Genomic DNA, 20,084 nt, shown 5'->3' on the forward strand with positions numbered 1-20,084 from the left:
CTGTTAAATTAATCTGCTCCAACTCTGAATAATCCCTCTGTACTTTCTTGAGGTTGTTTACATTATTTTAAATAACTAGCTTGAACTTAGTACGTGAAATGGAATAAGCAGCTGACATAATTTGGCTGATAATGAAAATTTTTCAATTCATTCTGTGAAAGGGCCTAAAGGACTCTCAGCAGATGCTCTCTGGAGTAGAGGCAGAATAGGATCCTCACAACAGGAACACCCAAGACTTGAGGGAACCAGGGTCTAGAACATAGAAAATTCCAGAATGCAAGGGAAAGAACTGTTGACTTAGAAGTTATTGTTAGTCAAAGGAACTCAACACCAATTCTCCAAGATCATAACAACTGTAGGATGTGCCTTTGGTTATTTCTCATAAGGGTACTTTGATTTGATGGAGTTGTTCTTAATGTCTCCTTTACGGGAATATTGAGTTGCACAGCCTTGCCATGGGCCATGGGTGATGGAGAAGAGGACGCTGGCCAGGAGACAAAAGCTACTTCAGTGAAGCACCACATTCCCTGTGATATTATTCTCTTTGTAGATTTTCAGTCAAATAAGAAAATATCCGAGAAACCATGGACCAGGACAATCAAACCTCAACTGATTTTATCCTTCTGGGATTCTTTCCTGAGTTCAGGTACCCTGACCTCCTCATCATCCTACTCCTCGTCTTCTACATCCTTGCCTTGGCAGGAAACTCTGTCCTCATCCTGCTCATTGGCCTGGACGCCCGCCTCCACACCCCCATGTACTTCCTGCTCAGCCAGATGTCTGTCATTGATTTGATTTTCATCTCCAGCACAGTCCCCAAGACAGTCGCCAACTACTGCACAGGGAGTAAGAGCATTTCCTTCTTTGCATGTGCTGCTCAGATGTTTTTCTTCCTCTCCCTTGGCCTTACTGAGTGCATGCTCCTGACCTTCATGGCCTACGACCGTTACGTGGCTGTCTGCAGCCCCCTGAGATATGCAGTCCTCATGTGGCCCAGGGTCTGTCTGCAGGTGACTGCCTTAGCCTGGGTTGGAGGTGCCCTTGGAGCCCTTGTCAACACTTGGTACCCAATGAGTTTTCCTATCTGTGGCCCCAGGGTGATTAGTCACTACCTGTGTGAGATCCTGGCTATACTGAGAATGTCTTGTATAGACACATCAGTCTACGAGATGGTGAAATTTGTGTCAACGGTCACATTTCTCCTGATCCCCTTTAGCCTCATTCTGGCCTCCTACATCCTCATCTTCCTCACTGTTCTCAAGATGAACTCTCCCAAGGGGAGGCACAAAGCTCTGACTACCTGCTGCTCCCACCTGACAGTGGTGAGTCTCTGCTTTGGTCAGGCCATGTTCGTCCACCTGACACCAGATTCTTCCCACACACCTAAGCAAGACCAGATAGGAGCTGTGCTTGGCACCATTGTGACCCCCCTGCTGAACCCCCTCATCTACAGTCTGAGGAACAAGGAAGTGTTGGAAGCCCTAAAGAAGTGCATGGGAAGGTGTTGTGACTGAAAAATATCCTCGCTCCCCACCGTCGCTCTCAGAAATGCCCCATCCTCAGTCTTAGGCATATCCGTGGTCAATTCAAATCCTAAGGTGCTGTTCTTGTCACATGGAAACACAACATGGTGCAGGAGCAGAGGCATATCAGCGTTCACACACAATGGCATTTGCTTGTTGGTGCGCTGTTGCTCTGAGAGTCGTAGTGGTGACTGTGGTTACTTATTAGCTTTTGGGGAATGTGTGTTGACGTTGCAGGTAACACCTGTGCAGAAATTAATGGTCTCTATCTCTTATTCCAACATCAGTTATTGGATCACATTGTCAAGAACTGACTTGTGGTGAGTGTGTTTTCCTTGGAGTAAAAGACACCATTTGCAGTGCTTGTATCCCATACGGAAGTGTTCTGTCCCCAGTTGTAGCTTCCTACTAACGCATGCCTTGGGGTGCAGCAGGTGATGGGTCAATCAATTGGCTTCCTGACACCCAGGGAGGAGATCCAGATGGAATTTCCTGCTCCTGGTTCAGCCTGGCCCTGTCCTGGTCACTTTTGGCACTTTCAGTGGGCCAGTATTTAACCCATAGTATCCACCATTCATGAGCAGGTGGAACCCTCCCTTTTCTCTGTCCAAAGGAGTGGGGAGATGAAGAAAGTGGTAACATAGGACAGATACAGTGTCTCCTGTCTCTCTTTTTCCTACAGAAAGAAACCCAGTTAGAGGAAAGAGTGGTAGAAACTTCATGAAGTAAAAACAGACCCAGAGAATTTTGCAGCTAGCAACCCACGCCTAGACACAGTTGAGTGTAGAGTGAGGAAACCAGGATACAGTAGGTATATGGTGAAGGATCAAGGGCACTGCAGGAGGAAAGTAAGGGATCTAGGATACTGCAGGTATAGAGAACAGGACCCAAGACTGAGCAGGTACAGTATGAAGCAGAAATGGTCCAGCTGGGTATAGAGTACAGGACCCAGGAGAGATCATATGCAGACTCAAGGAGCCATGATAACTCTGTGTGTAGAGTGACTGACAGAGGATAAAACTGGTGTAGAATGAAGGACCCAGGATAGAGTAGGTGTAGAGTGCAGGACCCAGGATATATCAGGTACAGACTGAAGGAGCCATGACACATCCAGTTCTGCAGAGTAAGAGACCCAGGAAACAGCTGGTTGTAAAGTGAAGCAAATAGGATACACCAGGTGTAAGTGCAGGCTCCAGAACAGTAGGTATAGAGTGAGTGATCCAGAGTACAGCAGGTGTACACGGAGAGACCCAGGAAGCAACTGGTGTAGAATCAAAGACCCATGATACTGCAGGTATAGAATAAGGGACTGAGGATACAGTATGTGTAGAGTGAAGGACCCAGAATAGTGCATAGACTGAAGGAGCCATGATACATCTGGGTGTAGCTTGATGGACTGAGTGAGGGGCCCAGGACACAGCAGGTGTAGAGTGAGGGGCCCAGAACAGAGCAGGTGTAGAGAGAGGGGCCCAGGACACAGCAGGTGTAGAGTGAGGGGTCCAGGGCACAGCAGGTGTAGAGTGAGGGGCCCAGGACATGGCAGGTGTAGTGTGAGGGACCCAGGATACAGCAGGTGTAGAGTGAGGGGCCCAGGATACAGCAGGTGAAAAATGAGGGAACCAGGACACAGAAGGTGTAGTTTGAGGGGCCCAGGACATAGTAGATGTAGAGTTAGGGACCAGGATACAGCAGGTGTAGAGTTAGTGATCAGTACACAGCAGGTATAGGGTGAAGGATCCAGGATACAACAGGTCTAGGATGAGGGACCCAGAATATAGACAATGTAAGTGAATGACAAGGATACAGCAGGTGTAGAGTGAGAGGCCCAGGGTGCAGCAGGTGTAAAGTGAGGAATCCAGGACACAGCAGGTGTAGAGGGAGGGGCCCAGGACACAGCAGGTGTAGAGTGAGGGACCAGGATACAACAGGGGTAGAGTGAGGGACCCAGGATATAGACATGTCTAGTGAATGATCAGGATACAACAGTTATAGATTAAGGGGCTTAGAATAGAGTCTGTGTTGATTTAAGGATGCAGGACATAGCAGGCTTAAAGTAAGGGACCAAGAAGCTTGGTGTCCACTCTGGACCATGCTGTGTTCACCAGGGTGTTGCCTAGGACTGCTTCCAGGTGGCAGGTGGGCATCCCTGGGACAGATGGCTGGGATCTGTGGCAGCAGGTGAGTGCTCACAGATTTCCCGAGCATCAGAGGACACCAGTGAACTCCACCCAGCAGATTCATCACCAAACAATGGACTTGGCTCTGCAGGGTCTCACTGAGGTCCAAGGTCCCTGCTTACATCAGAAACACCGTGTCCCTCTGCACCAACATGAGGTCAACATACGAATATTTATTGACCATACAGAGTGTACCAGGCAATTAGGACCAGACAGGAAGGCAGAAGGAAGCAACCGCTCTCTTGTCCTCACTGCTTTGCACGTGGTCTCCCACAGGGTTCTGAGGGTCCCGTCCCCTAGGTGTCCCGTCCCCTAGGCAGCCAGGTGCCATCTGCTGGTGGAGCTCAAGAGAGGCAAGACTTCAGAAGGACACATCCTTTTCCAGAGATGCACAATCAGAGACCATGCTGTCCTGAAATGGAGCTCAGGGACCTTCTTCCTCCCATGGAAGAGTGGCTTGAGTCAGAATGGCCCTCAAGGTGAGCACACCTCTCACCAGTTTCCAGGCAACTGGAAACCATAGGCCACTTCTGGCAAGAAACTTGCAAAGCCACACACTAGTGCAGTGTTCAGCTTTGAGGAGACACACTGAGCTCCTGGTTACACATCCATCACAACAAAGCCTAACAAGGGCACAGCAGGAAGGGGAGATTTTTTAATAATCTCCCTCATGACTGTATGTAGAATAGACCTAAAAGATCAAATGTTTTTCATGTGGTGGAATAGGGTGGCTTATCATGCAAATGTAATCAATACTGTTTCTCCGGGGTCAGTGCTGTGGCACAGCAGGTTAATCCTCTGCCTGAGACACCTGCATCCCATATGGGCGCTGGTTTTAGTCCCGGCTGCTCCACTTCTGATCCAGCACTCTGCTGTGGCCTGGGAAAAGCAGTAGAAGATGGCCCAGGTGCTTGGGCCCCTGCACCTGTGTGGGAGACCTGGAAGAAGCTCCTGGCTCCTGGCTTCAGATCCACCCAGCTCCAGCTGTTGTGGCCATTTGGGGAGTGAACCAGAAGATGGGAGATCTTACTCTGTCTCTCCCTCTCACCGACTGTAGCTCTGCCTCTCAAATAAATAATAAATAAAATCTTCCAAGAAACTTTAAAAATATTGTTTCTCCATGTACTTGCTATTAATTGGAGAGGAAAAATAGTAATGATAAAGTAGGGAAATGTGTATAACCTTAGCCAGGGAATCAGACTTACCACCCACAGGGAGGGAAATAAGAGTCAGCTTCCTCCATCTATGATGCCACTGATGGTGCCTTCCAGTCCAACCACAGAGAGGTAATTTAACCAATAGGAGAATCCATGAAAACTGAGGATTCTAGAAAGCTGTTGACCCCTGTTCCTCAAAAATACCAATGTCATGAAAAGCAAACACTTCCAGCCATTAAATTAAAGGATACTGATCTATGAAGCTAAATGCGGTATAAGATCCTGGGCTGAAATCACTTAACGGGAATAAAACTTATATAAAGGGCAATGTTGAGAATTTAACAAAACTGGAATAGAAATTGCAGATTAGTAAAAGTAACATCACAATTTTTTAATTCTGAAAATTTGTTAGCTGTTACATTGTTATCCTCACGGGCTAGCCTTGCTATTAGGAAATATAAGGATACTCCAAAAAGTTCACGGAAAAAAGAAATTAAAATGGAGGTTTTGGTGAAAACATTTTGAAATCCATGCATAATTTTTCATAATGCATAATTATAGATTTGAACACACATAACTGTTCTCTCCAAGGGAAGGGTTGCAATTGTGGTGGAATCGATGGTTTAGTGTTAGCCTTCTGAGTGTCCACTCCCATGCAAACACTATGTGCTTCAACGGGAGAGGGTTGATGAGGGTGGGTGGTTACAAAGGCAGCCAAGGGCTGGAGGCAAGGCTGGGACCTGGGATGGAGCAGTGCTGTCACCCAAGGAGCAGGATGGTTACCTGGAGCTACGTGAGGCCCTAACACTCTGCTCTCCTGGCTGCTGCCACTCCACCTGCTCTGGTCACGGGTGGTGACTCAGTGACCCTGACACCTAGAACCAAACGTGCTGCAGAAGCTGCCTTCAGGCTGTGGTGGCTGCAGTCTTGAGCATTGCCTACCACTGCCACAGCTGCCAGACACCATCACCACAAGTGAAAAAAAAGACACAATTCCTTTCTTCTTCCCATTGTCCAGTGTCCCTCAGAACTCTGTGGAAGACCACGTGGCAAAGCAGTGAGGACAAGAGAGCGGTTGCTTCCGTCTGCCTTCCTGTCTGGTCCTAATTGCCTGGTACACTCTGTATGGTCAATAAATATTCGTATGTTGAAGGCACGATACAGTTTCTAGAACTTTTTTTCAACTAGGTGATTGTATTATGGTTTTTTCTTTTTTTCTAACTCCTGTTTTTTAATGTTTATTGCAGCTCAATTCACAATAGCTAAGACCTGGAATCAACCCAATGCCCATCAACAGTAGATTAGATAAAGAAATTATGAGACATGTACTCTATAGAATACGATACAGTAGTCAAAAAAATGAAATCCGGTCATTTTCAACAAAATGGAGGAATCTGGAAAACATCATGCTGAGTGAATTAAGCCAGTCCTAAAGGGACAAATATCATATGTTCTCCCTGATTGGTGACAACTAACTGAGCACCAAAGGGGAAACCTGTTGAAGTAAAATGGACACTTTGAGAAACAGTGACTTGATCAGCCCTTGTCCTGACTGTTGATGTACAATTTAATACTTTATCCATTTTAGTATTTTTTTGTTCTAGTTAATACTATTGGTTGAACTGTGTAATTAACACACAATTATTCTTAGGTGTTTAAATTTAACTGAAAAGTGATCCCTGTTAACTATGAGGGGAATAAGAGAGGGAGGAGATGTACAATTTGGGACATGCTCAATCAGACTTGCCCCAAATGGTGGAGTTAGAAACATGCCAGGGGATTCCAATACAATCCCATCAAGGTGGCATGTATCAATGCCATCTCACTAGTCCAAGTGATCAATTTCAGGTCACAATTGATCATACTGATAGGTCTAAGAGTCAAAGGGATCACACAAACAAGACTAGTGTCTGCTAATACTAACTGATAGAATCAAAAAGGGAGAGAACAATCCAACATGGGAAGCGGGATACACAGCAGACTCATAGAATGGCAGATGTCCTAAACAGCACTCTGGCCTCAGAATCAGCCCTTAAGGCAGTCGGATATGGCTGAAGAGCCCATGAGAGTATTTTAGGCATGCAAAGCCAAGACACTCTGGCAAAAAACAACAACAACAACAACACCAAAAACAACAACAACAACAAAAAAACACACCAAACACCTAAATGAAAGATCTCTGCGAGTGAGATCCCAGTAGAAAGAACGGGCCATTAAAGAAGGATGTACGTTTCTCTGAAGGGAGGAGAGAACTTCCACTTTGACTATGATCTTGTCTTAAGATCAAAGTCAGTGAACTCAAAAGGCTTCCATAGCCTTGGCAAATAATGACTAGAGCCTAGGGAGATTACTGACACCATAAACAAGAGTGTCAAATTGTTAAGTCAACAACAGGAGTTACTGTGTGCTTAATTTTCTCATGTAGGATCTCTGTCTTTAATGTGTTATCCAATGTGAATTAATGCTATAACTAGTACTGAAACAGTATTTTACACTTTATGTTCTGTGTGGGTGCAAACTGATGGAATCTTTACTTAATATATGCTAAATTGATCTTCTGTATATAAAGAGAATTGAAAATGAATCTTGATGTGAATGGAATGGGAGTGGGAGTGGGAGATGGGAGGGGTGCAGGTGGGAGGGAAGTTATGGGGGGGGAAGCCATTGTAATCCATAAACTGTATTTTGGAAATTTATATTTACTAAATAAAAGTTTAAAAAAAGAGAGAGAGAGAAAGGTCTTCCATCCACTGGCTTACTCCCAAATGGCCACAACAGCCAGAGCTGAGCTTATCCAAAGCCAGGATCCTGGAGCTTCTTCCAGGTCTCCCATGTGGGTGCAGGACCCCAAGGACTTGGACCATCTTCCACTGCTTTCCCAGGCCAAGGCAGAGAGAAGGATAGAAAGTGGAACAGCTAGGCCTTGAACCAGCACTCATATGGGATGCCTGCACTGCAGGTGGCAGCTTTACCTGCTACACCACAGCACCAGACCCTGCATTATGTTTTTTTTTTTTAATTTTTTTTTGACAGGCAGAGTGGACAGTGAGAGAGAGACAGAGAGAAAGGTCTTCCTTTGCTGTTGGTTCACCCTCCAATGGCCGCCGCGGCCAGCACGCTGCGGCCGGCGCACTGTGCTGATCCGAAGGCAGGAGCCAGGTGCTTCTCCTGGTCTCCCATGGGGTGCAGGGCCCAAGTACTTGGGCCATCCTCCACTGCACTCCCTGGCCACAGCAGAGAGCTGGCCTGGAAGAGGGGCAGCCGGGACAGAATCCGGTACCCAGACCGGGACTAGAACCCGGTGTGCCGGCACCACAAGGTGGAGGATAAGCCTAGTGAGCCGCGGCACCAGCCCTGCATTATGGTTTTAAAATTTTCATTGGATAAGTTTGCACTTTCAAGATTGTTAAGTCATGTCAGTATTTAAAATAAAAACAAATACTTTAAATTCAAAACTAAAGCAACATAGATGGCAAACAAGTGACAGAGAGAAGCAGAGTACAATCAGCAATGTTAAGAGCAAAAAAATGATGGCATGGAGGAGAGGTCCTCAGGTTTCTACTTGACCACGATACGGACGAGGTGTCTTTGACACATCAGCTGAACGCTGAGATTCAGATTTGGTACTTGTAAAGATAAGAAGAAAAATAACAGGATCTTGTAAAATCTTCTTGAAGATGAAATGAGGCTATTCACATGCACACATGCATACACACACATGCACATACACACATGCACACGGGGAGTATTTCTGTAAAGTACAGCAGGTGAAGGCCATGTGTTAAGGAACTCGCAGATTTCATGAGTCAGACCTTGTTGGTGATGGTGAGAGTAGAGATTACTGCTACAATCAGTTAAGACTCTGAGAAAGTGAAGAAAGACAGGGATCTGTGAGCACCGCTGGCTCTTCTAATTGCACTGCTCTCCAAAGCCCCAGAGGTTGCTTATTAACAGAAAACCTTCATCCACTCCTGCAACGGGCACAAACAGGGTGATGTCACTTTCCCACTTCTGTTGTGCATTTAGTCCAGCCTGGCTCCGTGAGGCTGCAGATGAGGCTCAAGACACCCTCTAAGTGAGCTCAACCAGATGGGCAGGCAGTGCTGCAGGAGCAAGGTGTTGCCACTCTTGACTTGCTCCACATTCTGCTGGCTCTTGATGGTGCTTCCTCGTGTATTCCCTATCACCTGTTTTTGTGGAGTAAAAATGCTTTCTCCTCAACAGTTTTATTTTCTTTATTAGTTTGTTTAGATGTATTTGTTTGAAAGTCAGAGCTACACAGAGAGAGAAGGAAAAGCAGAGAGAGAGAGAGAGAGAGAGAGAGAGAGAGAGAGGTCCTCCATCCACTGGTTCACTCCCCAACTGGCAGCAATGGCCAGAACTGAGTCGACCCGAAGCCAAGAGCCAGGAGCATCCTCTGGGTCTCCCACATGAGTGCAGGAACCCTAAGGACTCCGGCCATCTTCTACTGCCCTCCCAGACTGCAGCAGATAGACTGATCGGAAGTAGAGCAGCTGGGTCTCGAACTATCACCCATATGGGATGTGGGCACCACAGGCGGCTGTTCCACCTTATTCGCCACAGCGTCAGGCCCCTCCTCAACAGTCTTATAGAGGAATCATTACAGCGCGAACACGAGTGCCGGTGATGCCATGAGTCTCAGATGTACCAGATTTCAAGCCAAGGCATCAGATTCACTAACAGTGCCGGCCTCTGCAGCCCACAGGTGGAGAACGTGGCCTGGGTGTCGCAGGGGAGCGGGAGGACAGGCGAGGCCACACCTTTCTTCTGCTTCTCCACCTCCCCTTGCTCTTCCCGGTTCTCCTCCCTCTGACTCCCTGCTGTCCTGTCTCTGTGGTCCCCTTCCCACCCCCAGGGAAATGCCACCATGTCCCAAGGGGCACGGAGACCAGTCCCTCACGCCCTGCTGGGCCCCCAGTGCCCCTGCCTCAGAGGCTGCCCCGAGGAAGGGAGGAAGGTCGAGGTGCAGGGTGGCAGATCCCCATGGACACTGGAGAGCAGAGGGTGCAGTGCTGGTCTCCTGGAGCCAGGCCGTGCAGTCCCCTGTTACACAAGCACCTTCTCCCGTTAACCTGCACCCACTCCACCTGGAGGCGGTGACTCTGGCAGAGCCACCAGAGGAAACTGGCTGAGACCCTGAGCCTGACTTGGCCACCACCCTTGGAAGGAGTGGGGGTCATGGGCCATTTCCAGCTCCACTTCATCCTCTAGAGGGAGGTGGCAGCTTTCCCTCTCCCCAGGGTGGTGGTGGGGGGACCAATTCCGCAGACAGGGACAGTGTGACCCAGGAGAAACGTACACACACGGCGGTGCACTACAGCACCAGGTTTGCCAGCAGGCCCTGAGCTCTTTGCCCACTGTGCAGCTGCTGGGGGAAGAACCAGTGTAGGACCTGGAATCAGTACAGGAGGAAGGATATGAACATGACCTTTTAATTCTTCAATAAACTGGGAATTCTTCCATAAACTTTGAAGTCTCCGATAAAACTGTGGCCCCTTCCTAGAGCAAGAAACACTGTCCTTGGCCGGTGCCATGGCTCACTAGGCTAATCCTCTGCCTGGGGTGCCAGCACCCTGGGTTCTAGTCCCGGTTGCTATTCTTCCAGTCCAGCTCTCTGCTGTCACCTGGGAAGGCAGTGGAGGATGGCTCAAAGTGCTTGGACCCTGCACCCGCATTGGAGACCAGGAGGAAGCACCTGACTCCTGGCTTCGGATCGGCACAGTGTGCTGGATGTAGCAGCCATTTAGAGTATGAACCAACAGAAGGGAGACCTTTCTCTCTGTCTCTCTCTCTCTCACTGTCTCTAACTCTCCATCCGTCTCTTTCTCTTACTAACTCTGCCTGGCAAAAAAACAAACAAACAAACAAAAAAAACCACCACCACAACAACACACTGTCCTGCACTCCGGAGCTGATGGCTCTCACAGCCTGGTTCTCTTCCTGGAGCTGCCTGGCCTGCCTCTCACCTGTCCCGTCCCTGCTCACTGTCAGGCAGGGCTTCCCCGACCCATGTTGCACCACCTCCACCTCAACCCCAGGTTTCCTGCCTCGGCTCCCAGAACACTTCCATGAGCTTCCTTGTTATTTTTAACTAACATCTCTTGTTTTCTATAGTTGTTTTTACTTAACAGCATGGAGTCCTGGTCAGCTCCATGCCTGTGCCTGCTGAAAAGGTAAGGACACTCTTTTTTTGGATAAATTAGTGCATTTCAGATTCCCCTGGGGGAGAGGGGACAGGAGAGCTGGTGCAGGCCTTGGGCTCTATCTCACACGGAGGTGCTCTCTTAGCCTTCTTGTGGAATCTCCACCTTGTTTTTCACAAGGACCCTGTTCACAGGGTACAGTCTGATCTGCACACCCTTCCCAGCAATTAGATTTTTTTTATAATAGGCATCCTTTTTTTTAAAAAAAAATATTTATTTATTTGAGAGATAGTGTGACAGCCATATGGAGAGACAGAGATACAGAGATCTTCCATCTGCTGGTTCACTCCCCAATGACCACAATGGCCAGAGGTCAGCTGATCCAAAGCCAGGAGCCAAGAGCTCTTTCCAGATCTCCCACGTGGGTGCAGGGGCCCAAGCATTTGGGCCATCTTCTGCTGCTTTCCCAGGTCACAGCAGAGAGCTGGATTGGAAGAGGAGTGGCCAGGGACACAAACTGGTGCACATATGGGATGCTGGTGCCACAGGTTGGCGGAGTCTTAGCCTGTTGTGCTATAGTACTGGCCCCTAGCCATCCTTTTTAAAGATTATTTATTATAAGGCACACATACATACACCCACAGATATCTTCTATCCACTGGTTCACTCTACTAATGTCACAGTAGCCAGGGCCATCAGGGTCTCCCACGTGGGTGGCAGGGACCAAGCACTTGGGTCATCCTCACTGCTTTCCTAGGCCATCAGCAGGGAGCTGGATCCTAACTGAACAGCTGGGGCTCAGCCGCGCTCCAACGTGGGTGCCCACGTTGCAAGCAGAGGCTTAGCCTGCCGCGCTATCACACCAGACCGAGAATGGCCGTCCTGAATTGTAGTTTGACCTGCCTTCCCTGACACCGCCACGGTGCAGGCTTGGCAGGTCCAGGGGGTCCCCAGGAGGGGAGGCATTGGTGAAGAAAGGAGATGAGGAGATGCAGTTTAGGGAGCAAGGGGAGGCCTCGTTCTGCTGTTCATCTCATAGCTTTATTTTACATTCTCTTTACACATAGTTCTCATTAAGCTTTCTTCCTCCTAAGACTCTATTCTCTCTGAGAAAGAACACATCACAAGGGACCGTCTGTGCATAACCTTTCTCTGTTATCTTGTTTTGCTTCATTTTCCTTCCATGGCCTCATTGTAACCTTCCATTAATCTTTTCTCTGTTCATAATGGATGTGTCAGCTCTATGAAACTTGCTTAACTTATGTAAAGGTGCTAGATGAACAGTCCAAGGTCTAAAGGTTAATCGATTTATTTTACAAGGTTTTAACTGTATAGAGAAAGTACCGATGATTATATCCTATTTTTCTCAAGATAAATCACACTCCCACAGCCATGTTTACAGGACCTATTCCATACCTGATGTAAGAGTTCCTGTTCCTGTGTTCTACGTGTCCAAGCAGGGGTGTGATGTCCTAACCTTTGTCAGAACGGCAGTGCTTGTCCACCCATCCACTTGCTATGATATTAACTACCGTTAATATCATATGAGTACCTACCGTTCTCATCACACACTCCTGGGTGAGGCGGGGGGCTGTGGGAGTCACTCCTCATCACTCATGGTCCTCATGGCATTGTGCTCTGGACAAATTTTAGGAGATTCCCTCTTATTTCTCCAGTTACCTCCTGTAACTAATGTTTTTTACAAGGAACAACAATTTCATGTACATGGATGTCCATGATTCCCACACCAAACCCAATGTCTAGATCATTGTTAACCCTAATAAAAACAGCAGAGAGAAGGCTCAGTTCAGTCAGGGGCTTCCCGCTGTGCGGAGTCCCCTCCTCCAGCTGTGACTGTGTCTCACAGTGTGGATGGCATCGCCTCCGCCATGACCTCATTTCCTGAGCACTGTTGTCCATTTGTTCTGGCAGAGTTGGGAGTGAGGCTGGCACATCTGCCACCCTGCTGACCTCCGCAGCCTGGGTGCAGCTCCGAGGCAGCAGGTTGCACAGACAGTGTGGGATGCAGCAGTTCTCCAAACCTGCTGTGTGTTTGATGCCAGGAGAATTTGGGGAAATTGCTGTGTCAAACATATTCTGAGATGAACTTGCTTGGTCCCCACACCTGTGGCTGCCACCAAAGAAGCCCTACTGATGGGACCATGACCGTGACCTTGCCAACAAACCTAACAGCAGAATTTCCTTGGTGCTGTGAAAAGAACATCATATGCTTTCTTCCTAATCTTTTTTTTTTTTTTTTTTTTTGGTACTAAAATGTCTTGCAGTTTTTGGTACTAAAATGGAGCAGTTGCAAGACCTTGAGTGGATGTTTTGATTCAACTTCTTCAAGTGTCCAAGCAGCCCCAACACTCTGAATCTGTGCAGTGGATTGGCTGTGGAAGCCGTCACTTGTTCTTGGGTCAGTACACTGAGTGCAGACACGTCCACCCGCCCAAGGTGAGGCTGTGTCCCAGAGCCAGGCCAGGGCCGGCGGGAGGGCTGGGTGCTGGCCTCATTTCTCTCTCTGGAAGGTGAGGGGAGAGACCCACAGGTTCCCGGTGCAGCCATCATTGCGTGTCCCTGGCTTTAATCCCCTCGGTCCTCTCCCTCTACCAGGCCCTGTGCAGCTGTGCAGGAGCCCAGGGCTCAGGAGCGGGGGCTGTGGCAGGGGTAAGCAGTGTTCGTGGAGCCCTGAGTGACTGGATGGCTGCAGGCCATGTGCCTTCCCAGTCAGAACCGCGCTTCAGAGGTGGGTGGTGGTGCTCGTCCTGTGTGAAGAATGGGGCGTGCAGGACAGGAACACAGCTTGTACAGCCGGGCACTGAGCTGGGACAGCGCGGACCTTGTATAGCCAAACACTGAGCTGGGACAGGCGTACACTGAGCAAGCGACAGGCGTACACCTTTACAGCTTGGCACTGAGCCAGGGAAGGGGCTCACTTTGTATAGCCGGGCACTGAGCCGGGTACAAACAGGCACCTTGTACAGCTTTGCACTGAGCCAGGACAGGCAGGCATCTTGTACAGCCGTGCACTGTTGCAGGCTTGTCTGTCAGGCTCGCACATTTACTCTTTGGTGTGGCTGGGTCGGGAGTCTCAGGCACTGTAATTGCACTGTATCCAGATCTTATGTTGCTAAGCTGGAGGAATGAGCCACTGAATGGAAGTTTCCAGAGGAAACTCAGCAGCATTTGGCAGGCTGCATGTTGCACCTTCTCTGTGTTGCTCTGAAATGGGGTAGACTCCCCTGACCACCACGTCTGGACTCTGCTGGACAAGCCCACTCCCCACAGTGGCTCCTGGCTCACCCAGGCTGACTCTGTGACCCATTGAGTGCTCGCTTGCTGTGGCCAAGCCGCTGCTCTAAGGGTGACCACGGGGCCTCCCTGGCCTGTGCTTGGGTGGAGGGCCCGCCATCTTCATCTGCACCATTTCCAGGTCCTCCTTGGGGGGTCCAGGCTGCCAGAGTCCTCAGTGTGGGGCTCCACCTGGGAGCAGCTCCATGTGCCGCTATTGAAAGGTCGCCTTGGGAAGCCATGGTGGAACAGGACGGGAGTCCAGGAGAGAGAAACTCTCAGCAGGTCTCTGTAGTGCCTGGTGTTGCGTTCACGGAGCAGGAGCTCGGGCCCAGAGAGCACGGGACGGGGTGGACCAGGCACTGACGGGCGCAGAGCCGGACTCCCTGCTGGTCTGGGGCATGTTTGTGTTGAGCCCAGCGCTGACCCCCTCAGCCTGTTCTTCAGTCCCGCCTCCTGGGACTGTCAGCTCCACAGTGGGTTTGTGGGACCCTGGGGAGGGTGGGGACCCTGAACAGAGAGGCGAGGACTCCTGCCCCAGGGGACCTGACCCGTTCTGGAGCTGGGTTCTGAGTTCCAGCCTGCCCCTGTGGGTGCCACCAGGACCCTCCCACGTTTCTCTCCTGTACCTGGGGCTGCTCTGGGAGGCCTGAACTGGCTGTGGGACCGCTTCCTGGGCCACAGCGCACAGTGGGTGCTGCCAGCCTCACACCTGCTCCCTGGCCCGTTGGCCGCAGCTGGCCTTGACGAGCGTTGTTGGAATTCCTCTGCTCTCAGGTCTCCGAGGGCACAGGACACAGCTGGCAAAAGGTTAAGCTGCCCATGTCCCTGCTGTCGGGCAGGGTACAGTCTGGATGCGAGAGGCCCCTCCCCAGAAGGCAGCGCCCTTCCTGACTGTGGGAACTGGCTATATAAGGTCCCACACACCTGTACCCCCAGAGGACCCACCTGGCCTGGGAGTGTCTCTGGCCAGATCAGCAGGTGGGGGCTGCAGGGCTGGGGCTGAGCCTGGGGGAAGCTGAGACCCAGGATGGGCACCCAGGGCTGGCTCAGGTCCTGTCCAGCTGGGCCCAGACTGGTCATTCTCATGGCTTGTGCTCTGGCCTGTGCTCTGCTGTTCCCAGCTCAGGGCAGTGGGAGCTGGAGGGGCGGGAGGGTGTGGGCTGGGACATTGTTTGTCTGTCATTTAACTGTTCACCGTGTGCCACCTGTGTGTGTTCTGTGTGCTGTCTGTGTGCCCCCTGTGTGTGTTTTCCAGCTCTCTCTCTCTCTCTCTCTCTCTCTCTCTCTCTCTGTGTGTGTGTGTGTGTGTGTGCCATCTCTGTGGGCAGCTCTGCGAGTGCTGCATCCTCACAGCCCCTGAGCCGCACTCCCCTGCATGGGAGACACCAGCCTGCGTCATGGTAGGGCCCTGCCGGGTTGTGGGAGAGCTCGGTGATGCAGTTGGTGGTGGGAAGGTGCTCTGCTCACTACACAGGGCTCTGACGTGAACTGTAGCATCCCCGCACTGCTCACCCATGGGGTGGCTGTCAGGGCCCTGGGTCCCACCACACGGTCACCTCTCCCTCTGTGTGTGGGCTGTGTGCCCTGGGCTGGGTGTGGCCTCTGGGCCTCTGAGGATGAGGCTGATCAGCAGGTGCTCACCTGGGGGACACGCCCTGTGCCCTCTGTAGGCTGGGAGCCCACTCAGCGTGCTCAGGTCTCCTGCACCCAGACGAGGCTGCAGAGGCCTGGAGTGGGGCCAGCTCAGAGGGCCAGGGTGTGGCCTGGCCACAGACTGACCACGTGTGCTGTGCCCTCTCCAGGATCCCCACGAGGCAGGGTTTCCTGTGGGGGACAAACAGGACCTTTAATATCTCTGTGTTGCTGTGACCCTAGTTTATGGGGTAAATGAGTAACGAGGCAGAGCACCGCAGGGCCAGCCGTCTGCTCTCCCAGGTGGATAACAGGAGGTGGTGGCCGTCAGTTGGATGACAAGAGAGGGTGGGCATGGTGGGTGTCAGGAGGGGGTGGACAGGTGGGTGTCAGGAGGGGGTGGGTGTCTCGTGTTGGAAGCAGTCAGTGCTCAGGAGGTGGGTGCCTGTGGTGGTGGGGACAGAGCTGCTGAGTGCCGAGTGAGTGCAGTGGGGAGATCCCAGCTGAAGACAGACACTGAGGACAGGGCCAGGGAGTCAGTCGCCTGCCCACTTCGCATCCGAGTGGCTCCACGGGCCGTGCCCCGGCTGGGTCTCACATGGGCACGATACCTCTGCAGCTGTGGAGGCTGGGAGCTCCTGGTGCACATGAGAGCAGGTAGCGTGGGTTCGGGCTCTGTGCCCCTGGCTCTGTACCCCCTGAGGGTGACAGGCCCCCTCCAGCCCCGGCTGCCTCCCCTGTCCCTCCAGGTTCCAGGCTCATGGCCCCACCCAGGAGGGTGAGCTCCAGCACCATGAAGGGCATCCTGGTCCTCAGTCTCATCGCAGCACTCGCTGTGGAGAGAAGCTGTGTGGGACCCACTTGGGGGATGATAGGCGGGGGTAGGCATTGGGTGGATGACAGGAGGGTTAGTTGGGTGTCGGGTGGGTGACAGGAGGTGGTGGGCGTCGGGTGGGTGACAGGAGCGGGTGGGTGTCGGGTGGATGAGAGGAGGTCGTGGGCATCACCAGGCACTTGCTGGGATGCCAGGGGCCACCTCTCAGGCAGTGGCTCATGGGGTTCGCGAGGTTCCCCGTGCTCTCTCCTTTGGAGCGGCCCCGACTGTGGGGTGCTGAACAGATGGGGCAGCTCATTGTCTTGTCAATTTGGGGGTCCCCAGAAGGTTGGGATTCATCCTCTTAACTCTGAGTGGGTGTGGTGTTCTGCTCTGTGTCACCAGATGGAGCCACGTGGGCTCTTTTGTCTCTGCAGGGTCCCTGGACTGTCCGCAGTGCTCTTCATTTGATGCCCCCTGTGTCGGCAGCGTTGTCTCTCCATGTCCTGATGGCACCTATACCAGCTGCATCACTTCCTGTGCCAGCTGGCCTGCAGGTCAGCCTGGGCTGTGTGCCCCCCCACCCTGGGACTGTCCCCTGGCAGGCCTGGGGAGGGCTGCCAGGCTGGGAGGGAGGCCTGAGATGTGGCCGGGCTAGGCCAGGGCTGGGGGTCATAGAGCAGCTCCTGGCCAAGGGGAGACGGGTCAGTCAGGGATCATTTTGGAGCCTTCTTGGGGCTGTGGAAGCAAAGGCGGCTCAGGCGGCAGCTCTGCCTGGGCCTGCATCGCCCTGTTCCGCCGCCTCACCGCGGGGCAGCTCCTGCCTGGTGAGTTCCTCCACACTTCTCACCTCGGACATTTCCACACCAGACAACAGCGGGCAGAAGAGCGCGGGGACCGTGCGTGCCCCTTGTCCATGTCAGCAATGACCGACACTGTTACTTTACTGTAATGTGTTAAAGTGAACATGTACGTGTGTCTGAAATCCCTGCATAATTTTTTCAGAATATACAATTTTCATAAACTTTAGAAGACCCCATTGTTGCATGGATTTAAAATTTTTCTTCACTGAAGTAAACTAATATTTTAATTCTATTTCTCCAGGAGCTTTGTGACGTGCCCTCTTGTATGTGTGTGTGTGTGTGTCTGGTCATTTTCCCTAGAGAAACTTCACTGTCATCTCTGATAAGAGCTTTTAAAAAGATATAACTAGCGTTCTGTTATCATAGCTAAGACATTAACTGTAACTCTGTCATTTCTTCTAATACTTGGGCCATCTTGAGTCTCTCTGGGTTGTTTGAAAGACACTGTGATGCTGTGATTAATATGCAAGCTAGGTCTCCGCATTGCCGTTTGCTGTTGGGATTGATTTTTTATAACAGCTCCTGTTCCATTCTTGGTTCCGTCCCAGGATGTGTGGGAGAAATGGGTGCATCTGTCCGCAGCCGCCCTGCTCTGGCTCTGACTGGTTGCTTCCTGTGATGTCATTCAGTTGTTCTCCTGTTGTTGCACATGGGTTTGCAGACAAGGTGCAGCAAATCTAATTGATTATTCTCATTTTTTAAAAAAGATTTATTTGAAAGTCAGAGTTACACAGAGAGAGAAGGAGAGGTGGAGAGAGAGAGAGAAGAGAGAGAGGAGTCTTTCATCCACTGGTTCACTCCCCAGTTGGCTGCAACGGCGGCTATTGCACTGATCTGAAGCCAGGAGCCAGGAGTTTTTTTCCGGGTCTCCCACACATGGGTGCAGGGGCCCACAGACCTGGGGCATCTACCTTGCTTTCCCAGATGCATAAAGCAGAGAGCTGGATATGAAGTGGAGCAGCCGGGACTCAAACTGGCGCCCAAGGGGATGCCGGCATTGCATGCAGTGGCTTTACCCGCTACCCCACAGCTCTGGCCCTGATTATTCTCATTTTAGGACTGGAGGGTGGTCTCCAGGCGGTCACTTGGACTGCCCACTTGTAGGCCCCGCCCTCTCCTGGGTCTGGCCTGCATTTCTGCTGCTCCCCTGCTGCACAGGTGTGGCTGATGGAGCAGCAGCTTTCTCTTCCCAGGAACCCTTGCCGCTGCGTCCAAACCTGCACTGCGCTGAGGGGAGCGTGTGTGCGCTGGCCAGAAGCCGCTGCATTTAGTATTTACATATTTTCATTTTATCTCAGGTGACACAGAGCCAGCGAGAAGTCTTCCATTTGCTTGTTCACGCCCACATTCCCCAACAGCAGAGGCGGGGCCAGGCCAGACAGGACGGGGAGCATCTAGGTCTCCCCGTGGTGGTGCAGGAGGAATTCTAGTCCTTGAGTCCTCACTGGCTGCCCCACGCTGCTCCTCAGCAGGAACTGGAGTCAGGGTGCAGCCAGGACTTAGGGGGGTCCAGGCACTACATTAGGGGATCAGGCGCCCCCAGAGGGGTCTCCAGGGCTGTGCCCACGCCTCCCCTGGGAGCAGCACCTGGCGCTCCCCAGCAGTTCTCAGACTTCGGGATCCCAGGGCCCTGTAGGACTCAGGTCTCCCACATTACTGAGGAGTCCAGAGAACTCTGGTTTACGTGCACTTCCCCTGTCAATATTTACTGTCTTGGAAATTCCAGCTAAGGAAGTTTATAAACCTTCATTAGTTCATCCAAAATAGCAAGCAGCACCTTACCCATCAGCACGTACTTGGCGAGTAAACACAGTAGTGAGGAGTGTGGCGTTGTCACATACCAGACAGCTGGAGGCTCACACATGTGTGCATTCCCATGTGGAAAACCCCACCCTGTGTTTGTGAGGGAGAGAGAACGAGGCACAGGCAGTGTGGTGCTGGCCAGAAGTGGTTAACTCAGCACCCCCAGAAGAGCCCAGGGCTTGGGATTCCTGAGCCCCCGTGTGAGAACCGCTGCTTGTGAACAAAGCCCTGTTTTTGTTTTGTTTTGTTTTGTTTTTGAAAAGATTTTTATTTATGTATTTGAAAAAGTTACAGAGAGCATGGTTGGGGCGAGGTGGGCAGAGAGGGATAGATCTTCCAACCGCTGGTTCACTCCTCAAATGGCTGCAATGGCTGGAGCTTTTTCTTTTCTTTTCTTTTCTCTTTTCTTTTCTTTTCTTTTCTTTTCTTTTCTTTTCTTTTCTTTTCTTTTCTTTTGTTTTTTTTCTTTTCTTTTCTTTTCTTTTTCTTTTTCTTTTTCTTTTTTTTTTGACAGGCAGAATGGATAGTGAGAGAGAGAGAGAGAGAGAGAGAGAGAGAGAGAAAGGTCTTCCTTTTTGCCGTTGTTCACCCTCCAATGGCCGCCACGGCTGGCGTGCTGCGGCCAGCGCACCGTGCTGATCCGAAGGCAGGAGC

The 20,084-nt window shown here is 51.1% G+C and overlaps 1 protein-coding gene across 1 annotated transcript; it reads left to right on the forward strand.

The window, feature by feature from the left end:
* The first annotated feature begins 332 nt into the window (after positions 1-332).
* LOC127488839 (olfactory receptor 2T27-like) lies at positions 333-2,049 on the forward strand. The gene has a single exon (XM_051839472.2). The coding sequence runs from the start codon at positions 585-587 to the stop codon at positions 1,512-1,514; it is 930 nt and encodes a 309-aa protein (XP_051695432.2). The 5' UTR covers positions 333-584; the 3' UTR covers positions 1,515-2,049.
* The last annotated feature ends 18,035 nt before the right edge of the window (positions 2,050-20,084 follow it).

This window comes from Oryctolagus cuniculus, chromosome 6 (assembly GCF_964237555.1).
Source record: "Oryctolagus cuniculus chromosome 6, mOryCun1.1, whole genome shotgun sequence".
Taxonomy (NCBI): domain Eukaryota; kingdom Metazoa; phylum Chordata; class Mammalia; order Lagomorpha; family Leporidae; genus Oryctolagus; species Oryctolagus cuniculus.